At 53.6% G+C, this 8726-nt stretch overlaps 1 protein-coding gene across 1 annotated transcript; it reads right to left on the reverse strand.

Annotated features, from left to right (window-relative positions):
* On the reverse strand, positions 1 to 7883 carry LOC124090157 (alpha-1-antichymotrypsin-like). Its single transcript, XM_046440549.2, has 5 exons — positions 7733 to 7883; positions 4370 to 4998; positions 2291 to 2564; positions 950 to 1100; positions 1 to 438 (listed from the first exon to the last, which is right to left on the reverse strand). Exons 2-5 carry the CDS (start codon positions 4986 to 4988, stop codon positions 241 to 243), a joined length of 1242 nt encoding a protein of 413 aa, XP_046296505.1. The 5' UTR covers positions 4989 to 4998; positions 7733 to 7883; the 3' UTR covers positions 1 to 240.
* Positions 7884 to 8726: the final 843 nt, after the last annotated feature.

Here is an 8726-nt window from a genome sequence, read left to right on the forward strand (position 1 = left end):
TCCAGGCACAGGAAGATGTTTATTGCTGTCAGGAGACCTCAGAGCCTCAGAGCTCCACAGTCCCCAGAGTCTCTGTGCATATGGGAGCCACACATGCAGTTGCCGTCACCTTCCCAAGGATGAGCGAAAGGGCCAGGCAACTCTGGGTGCTCTGCATCAAAGCCAGGCTGTGTCCAGAGACCCATGCCTGGACTTCCATCCCTGGCTCCTAGTGGGTGTCCCACTACTCAACAGAGGGCTCTAGGTTTGCTTGGGGTTGGTGACTTTGCTCATAAAGAGAATGACGTCTTCATGGACGATGGCCATCAGGAAGGGCCTATTGAAATTCACAATGGTCCTTGTGCCCATCTTTGCCGATGTGAGGACCATTTTGACTCCAGTGGCAGCAACCGCTTCTGTCCCCTTCTCAGTCACATCAAGCAGAGCCTTGTGGATCACCTGCGGGGACAGGAGTGGGCAGGAGGGAAGCAGCCTGCTTGTGGCTTTTAGGGAACTGATGCATCACAGGTTTCCGTTGCGATTGTCATGTAACCATGGCTGTTGCCTGTTACCGTGACTGTCCTGACAGGCCCTGCAGACTACCTAAGAGTAGTCTGTGCCCACAGATGGAAAAGCTCATGGTGGAAGCCTGAACTTATTTTTCACTGGTGTCTAGCATGGGGTAGTGTCTGCCGCGGTCTGATCCCAGGCCCAGGCTCCTCCCCATGAAGTCCTGTGTCTTGTCATGATGTGTGTGTGTGTTTGGGGGTGGGTGACCAGCCCGCAACCCTGCAGGAGGGGCTGGGCTGTAGCCTGGCTATTCAGGGTTTGGTGGAGACCCAGGGAGGGTGATTGGACATTGAGAAATACAGTTATTTGTACAAATTCAAGAGTCCCCAAACGTCCACCCTGGCCTTCACTATTCAGGTTTAGCCACGGAGAATGAACTGCCCGGAGTTCACAGACTCACCTTAGAGACCATCAGGTTCTTGTACCCCGTGACCCCTGACAGGTCAGCCTGCTTGGAGAAGACCTCCCTGATGCCCAGTTGGCGAAGAACATCTTCCAGATTGAAGTCACTTGAGATGCGGAACTTGGGTAGATAGAGCTCATCTATCCACCTAAGGAATGAGAAAAGTGAGATCTGACCATCGCTTGACTCCGTGGCCATCCTCCCCCACTGCAGCACTGGATTCCCCAGTTTCCTCCACCACTACCCCTTCTTGCAGGAAAAATGTTCTCTTCCTTGATTTCTTTTGTTACTGTTTGGTTTTTTGGAGAGGGGTCCCCGGGATTGAACTCAGGGGCACTCGAACACTGAGCCACATTCCCAGCCCTGTTTTGTATTTTATTTAGAGACAGGGTCTCACTGAGTTGCTTAGCACCTCAGTGTTGCTGAGGCTGGCTTTGAACTCGAGATCCTCCTGTCTCAGCCTCCCGAGATGCTGGGATTACAGGCGTGCGTCACTGCGCTGGCACCCTTAATACACTTATCACTGTATGCTTGGTCTTACAGCTGCTCAATACAATGAGGCTGTGTCTCCCATTGAACTCCGAGTTCCATGGGTGCATCCTGTTTGTCTTTGGATTCATTCACTCATTCAAATCTCTGAGCACCCAGCGTGGGCTGGGCACGTGCACAGATACATCAGAGTTTTGTAAATAGGATGTCTTTGATGAATATTCAGAACTTCTCATTGAGATCTGCTCTGTACTAATCAAAGATGAAGGAAAGGGAGAGTTTGGAAGGTGAGAATAAGTGGACAGGGAGGGCGGGACCCAGGTGTCCTGGGGTCTCCAGGGATCTGGTGTGAGGAGGGTTGAGAGTAGGTAGCCCCAGCAGGTGCCACTCTGGAGGTGCTCGGGGCTGGGGCTGTGGCCTCAAGTCTGTGTTGAGGCAGATCTTTGCTTTCTCTGTTCTGTAAGTGTCTTCCCTGTCTATTGCCCCCATCCAATTCTCAAAGTCACCCCAAGAGGACAAGGACCACAGAACAAGAGCTCCAAATCAAGTGCTCAAGAGGTGGAGGCCAGGAGAAAGCAGGTGAGGGTCGGGGACGGTGCTGGAGACGCCTTGTGACTTAGAACATGTCTGAGTCAGAAGAAGCCTGGTTACATTTGATGTCCTCTTAAAATATCTGGCCTAAAGCCACCAGGCAGCAAAGGGAAGAGTGGCCTCAGATAACCCCTGTCCCCACATGGGTTCTTCCACCACTGTGTCACTGGACCCTGATGAGACTCTGGGGTGGAGGGAGACAGGGCCCTAGGGGCTGGGATGGAAGGGCGCCGTCAGCTCCAGTCCTGGGATACGCACTTCATCTGCAGCGAGTTTCTCCACCTCTTCAGGGTGTCTGGGAGCAGCATGGCCTCCACCTTCTGCATCTTGCCTGAGTCAGGGAGGATGAAGAGTGCACTCGCATTGCCAGCGTAATCCAGCTGAATCACGGTGCAGGAGAGCGCCTTGTCCCGGAAGTAGGGTATGGGCAGGTCCTCGGTGCTCATCATGGGCACTTTTACCCACTTCTTCCCGCTCAAGTAGAACCTGGCCTCGAAGGTATCGATGGGGTAAAAGGGCGTCATCCACTTGGCTAGAGGGGGAGCAAGCCGTCGCAGACCGTGAGCACCAGGGCACGTGTGCTCCCCCCCAGCTCTGCCCTGTGCCCTGAGCAGCAAGAGCTCCCAGCCACTCAGGGTCCCTCTCAGGGGTGGCCCTGCCTGGGTTTGGGAAAATACCTTGGCAAGTGGAAAAGCCACGGGGGAAAGGGGAGACCCACGGGCCTGGATTAGAAAGGGGACCTTGAAACAAAGACCTGGTTACTTGGGCTAGATGACAGGTTGCCAGGCATCTGGGAAGAGGGGATGCTGGACAGAGGTGAAAATAGGAGGGGAAAGATGGGGCGCCCCCTGAGAGTTGCTGAGGGGCAGATAGGAAGGTCTCACAGTGGGAACCAGGCGGAAGGGGTGAGGAGGCAGGACTCAGGGCCAAGAGTGACCAAAGAATAAAGCTCGTGGGCACTTGTGAGATCTCAGTGGTCAGGAGTACTGGACATCCCAAGGCCATGGCTAGGAAGTGTAGTTTGTGGTTCCCTGACATACACGTGGGTCATGTCCATCTGCATGGACCACGGGCATCCAGCTCAGACCTGCCCTGGGTTCTGAGTCTCTAGTCCCCCTCCCATCCCAACCCACAGAACTTGGACCTGCAAGGATTCCTTGGGCTCGGGACCCAGTGGCCTCCACTTTACGTGGAGGGGGAGGGGCCAGGGCTCATCAGCTGTTCTGAGCCTGTCCCCGCTGTCCACACTGCAGCCCCAGCAACGACCAGGCCCATCCCCCACTCTCCAGGTCCTGTCTGTCAGTCAGGAGGATGGGAGGGGTGACAAGGGGGGGCAGGGGCGGCACAGGTCTCCATCCCCACCAGGAGGAGGAGCACACCCAGCTCCTGGGCACTCCACGGACCACTTGGTTACCAGCCCTGCCAGGAAGAGGGGACGATAGGAAGGCAGGGGTGGTTGGCGTGTGGCTGGGAAGGAAAGGGTCCTAACAAAGGGACAGGTGTTAGGAGGAGCAACAAGGAGATTCGAAGATCAACAGAGCACATGAGGCCAGGACCAGTAGAGGAGGGAGGCTTGGTCCCGGCCTTCCTCTACAGACGCACCTGCAGGCCCGGGGACAGCGCTCCCCAGAGCTCTGCCTAGTGCACCAGCTTCCTGACTCAGTGGTCCTTTTCCGTGTCCCCATCTCTTCTTTTACTTGTATCTGGGCCACTGGTGGGATCTCCCTGCCTATCCTCTGTCCTTCAGAACTACAGGCTGAGGTTGGCCTAGCTGGGTTCCCATCAATGGGATGTGGCACCAGACCAATTAGAACCTGAGCCTCTTCCCTGGGGGCGGGCCAGAGTCCTGGACCCTCAGGGCTGCCAGGCCCCACAGGGCCATCTTTGTCTTCCCCTGAGAAATGGCCCCAGGCCTGTCTGGACTCCCTCTAGAGACAGAGGCCGAGCCAGGACAAGGACTACCCTGGGTGGGTAGGTCAGAGATGCCCAGGAGGGCACAGGCAGAGAGTCTTCCTGTCCACATTCAGCAGCATGGGGACAAGGACAAAGCTGTGGTTCCTGCCTACCCAGACGGAATTTGGAAGGAGGACCCCTTCCTTCGTCAGCTGAGTGAGTTTCACCTAGGTTAATGGGATGCGTGGAGGTCGCGTGCTGGAAGGACAGACGGTGATTCACAAAGCCACAGGGGAGAAGATGAGGCCTACGGACAGAGTGGGATCTGGTGCCCAAGTCCCCCAAACCACGGACACCTCCTCTCTAGTGCTGGCTGGTTCTCTAAGCCAGGACAGACAGCTCAGAGTTGGAGTCCATTTCCTCTGAGCCTAGGCCGGCACTTACCTTTAAAGAAGATGTAATTTAACAGGACCATCACTGTCTGGGGGTCCAGCCCTTTGATCAGGTCAACGATTTTCCCCTGGGTTTTTTCCTTCACATAGTCATTGATGCTCTTCTCTGCAGCTTCAAGGTCCTGGAAGTTGGTGGTGAAGGTCTGGGCCTCATATAGGCTCTGGGCATCATCGGTGAACTTGGTCAGCAGCTCCAGATCGTCATTGACGAACATGGCATTGCCTATGCTGAGCTGCAGCTGGTCACTGGGCTGGCTGAGAGTGCGCAGGAGATGCTGGAAGCCCTGGTGGATTTTCTCCTCTGTGGTCTCCGTGAGGTTGAATTTGAGGCCCTGGAGAAGCTCCATCAGGGTGGTGTTGTGGGCCCCCAGGGCCAGGAAGGCCAGGGCGGTAGAGATGCTCAGTGGGGAGAAGACGACATTCTCTTGGGGATTCCTGGAAGCCAACTGTTTGTAGAGGCTGAAGGTGAAGTCAGCATTGTTGGAGGCAAATCTCAGGTTGTCCGTGGCCTCCTGGGTCAGAGTCTCCGGAGTCGGTGTGCCAGGTGAGTGGCAAAGGACGGCAGGGCAGAACCCTGCCACCAAGAGCCCTAGAGCCAGGAGGGGGGACATTCTCTCCACTCTGAAAAGCAAAGATCTTTTAAGTCTGAGAGGGCCAGGTGGCACCCTGACAGCCTCCCCTGCCTGTACTCTGTCCCTGCTCTGCTGTCCCTTGCCGGCACTGTGACCCCCGTTCCCTGTAGGTGCTCTCTGGGCACCCAGTGTGCACTCAGGAGCTGCCCTTGAAGGGTTAACTTGCCCAGTGTAATTACCTTTCGCCCATAAGGTAATTACAGTCACTTGGTCATTTTTCCCAGTGGAGAAACTGGGCAGAGAGGTAGGGTTGTGCCAGGGTGGCACCAGCAGGTGGAGGCATGCAGGTGGGAACTGTTGGGAAAAGTGTAACAGCAGCTGCACCCCAGAAAAAACCCCCAACATGGCGCCTAAGGACCTTCTCTTCCTATTTTCCCCTTTTTCCACTGGTGCGAAAAGTTCCCGCGGGTGTGAACTCTCCCGCAGGAGCCAATTTCAAATCTCGCTGGCGGGGAACCTTAGCCCCAATAAGAACTAATTCCTGGGCTCCGGAACTGATATCTGGAAGAACTTGCCAATAAACGGGTGGCCCGCCATTTATCTAAGCCCTGCCATCTCTGCCTAGATCTATATAAGCCCACAGCCTTTTGCAATAAAGTGGAACTCTCCCCGGCGAGTTGTCTTGCGTGGAGGCTTCTTTCAGGAACTAGGTGAGACACTCAGAATGCCCCTCCTCCTGTCACCCGGCAGGCCCCAGGCAAAGGGGATGGAAGGCAGGATCTCTCCCTTGGAACCTCCCTTAGATGACAATTGTATGACCCTGGGCAAACCCTCCACTGCATGGTGCCCAGTTTAGCCAGGGTTAGTTGGGAGGAGACTCAGAAGACAGCCGGAGTGGAGTGGTGCCCGGAGGCTGGCGGCCCTGGAAATGGTGATTGTAAAAGCCAACAGCAGGTAGGTTGCTCTTTTCAGCCTCTGCCAGGTTACCACGTGGTGGTTTCCACCACAGGCCTGGGAAGACCTCTTGTTGGAGGAAGAGCAGAACATGCATCAGAATTTCTGACCTGGGCTGGATTTCATTTGGGTGATTGCTGTGTGGCAGGATAGTGGCACCCCCTCCTCCACAGGAAATCCTAATTGAGCTTCACCAGAAATCTTCCCCATAATTGATCTTAGGACTATCGGCAGAAGAGTCTCTACAAAAGAGTTCAATGTAGTTAAACTTCCTGTTTCCTGTTGCTCTCTCTTACTTGGCCACTGGGCTGGAAGAGATCAGCACTCCAGGTGCTCAACACTCTTTACTAGTTTTGCACAAACATTTATGGACTGTCTCATATAAATAACAACATACAGAATAGTTTGTAAAAGTGTGTTTGCAAATGCAGAGAGTGAAGAGAAAAGCAGATTCTTTTAACTAGGCTGCTGGCCTTGGGCCAGAGATGTTTACATTTCAAAGAGAAGAGGTTACTAATTGAGCTCTGTGATAACAGCTGGCAGGGGAGGGGAGAAAGGGGAGAAGAAGATCTCCCCTCCTCAGGAGCTGCCCTTGAAGGATCAACTTGCCCAGTGAAAGAAAAAACTGCTTTTGTGTGAACTTCTGCAGATGGTGAACTTCTGAGCCCCTCCAATTAGACACCAGGTATAAAGTTCTGAAACTGCCTGAATTCGGGGTTCAGGAGGATTAATTGGTTACAGCAAAAGTTTTGCCCTCTGAGCCTGACTACAGCCACTAAACCTGCTTCCTGTCTCCTGTCTGGCGTCCTGCCTCCTGTCTCCTATAGCAGCACACAAGTGACTAACCCAATCTGGCCTCTGTCTCTGCCTCTACATGTGAAGTGGCTTGGGGAAGGTCCATGATGAAGGCGTGGCCCCTGGCTCATAAAATGTGTTCCAGAGGGCCACCTCCCCACACTCCCTGAGCTAGGGACCAGGGACTGAGAGGGCCGAGCTCAAAGCAAACAGGGAGCTCACCTTCAGCTCCTGCCCACTCTGTCCCAGCATTCAGGGAGAAGGGGACAGCTTGAGTGGAGGGAGGAAGAGGAAGAGCCAAGAGGGAGAAGGAGCGGGAACAGGAGGGGGAGGGGGGCTACTGAGCTGCTGTCACCAGGGAAATGGAGGTGGCTTCAGACAGGCCCAGGGACTGTGGCAACTTGGTTGACCGTACTGGTCAGCTTTTTGTTGACCGTACTCTCAGGCCGAGGAAAAGCATCAAATAATATTTTACACACAAATCATTTCAGGAGGGGAAGGATGGTGAGTCTGGGCATGCGGGAGGTCTGGCTGTTTCTGAGCTGTTTCAGGACAGAGATGCAGCCTGTCCGTCTGCTTGGCCCTGGGGCCTTGGTGGGAAGTGAAGTCCCCACCCCAAGGCAGCTCTCATAGGGACCCTAAAATCACCCCTGGGTCTGCTGCCTCTGCCCAGAGGCACTCACTGCAATGATCATAGCTGTCCTTTGTTCTGGTTCTGAGAGGATACCCTGTGCCAGGAGAGGGCACCTCCTCCCCCTGAGGGCCAGACTCCAGCTGGCTCCGCACAAAGAATCTATCAGTGTTGCCCAGAAGCACCTCCACCCTTTGTGGGCTTGAAAACACAGTCCCGGGGGGAGGAGAGGGCTCCCCTGGGAGAAGAAGTGGCGGCCCCAGCGCTGCCCCCTTGCCACCAAGCAGCTACCTGCAGGACTCCAGGCCCCCTTCCGCCCCAAACGTTCCAGGCCTGGTATAGCTCCATCCTGGAGAAATGGAGCCCTTGGCTCCCAGACAGAAGGCTGAGGCATCAGGATTACCTGGCAGGAGCGCTGGCTGGCTGGACTCAGAGGAGGTTCCAAAGCCGGGGACCCAGAGTGCAGAGTGCAGTGTTCTCCCCAAGGCCCAAGCCTATTTATCCTCTAGGACTCCTCCCCCTGCTTAGGAAATGTTGACCAGGACAAGGGAGGGCTGTCAGAGTCCAGCTCCAACAGGGGGTCTCAGGAGACCAACGGATGGTGAGGAGTCGGCGAAAGGGGGGTGGAGAAACAACACAGACACCAAAGTGAAGGTGCTGAGTCCCAACCTTTACTTGTGAAGTTAGTCATATATACTTTTCATTCTGGCAGGCTCACAGTACTTTGTGGTTACAAAACAGGAATCATTATTCAAAGAAGCAAAGTGTTACGCAGCTACAATTAGAATAGAAGAATGTATCTTGGCTTATGCATAAGCAAGCATTTTTACTTTCAGTTCCCGTTTTGCTTTGAGCTGTTTCGGCTTAGTTAGCTTTTAGTAATAGTTAGAAATGTCCCAGACTATTGGCCTATACCTTGACTATTCTTTCTTGACTTACTGTCTGGAGCCGGTGCCATGGTTACGGCAAGTGGTTGACTTGTTATTAATTTTAATCAAACAAGAGTAAGAGCACAAACCATTGTGCACAGGAACAAGAAAGAACAAGTTGCCCAATACCAAGCACTAATCTGTCTTCTTAACATTAATTCTTCTTCACTAGATTTTAATTTAATTTCTCAAAAACTTCCTTGACTGTTTTTCCTACAGGGGGTTTTTCATTAGACATTAACAATTTACGTTCCACAGCTGAATCATTGCATTTAGAGCAAACAGATTTATTCTTTAGAAGTAGTTGCATTAATTGGGAAAGTCATGTTTTTTCCTTCATACTTAATGGTCATATGAGAAGTCGCCACTATACTTATTAAAGGAATACAAAAACAAATCAGCCCATTCCCAGAAATATACCGCGCTCCTCCAGAGGATGGACACCTTGCGCCATCCACCTCAGTAGGG

Source organism: Marmota monax, unplaced genomic scaffold, assembly GCF_021218885.2.
Source record: "Marmota monax isolate L192 unplaced genomic scaffold, Marmota_monax_Labrador192_F-V1.1 WCK01_AAM20220418_F8-fsc00017, whole genome shotgun sequence".
In the NCBI taxonomy this organism is placed as follows: domain Eukaryota; kingdom Metazoa; phylum Chordata; class Mammalia; order Rodentia; family Sciuridae; genus Marmota; species Marmota monax.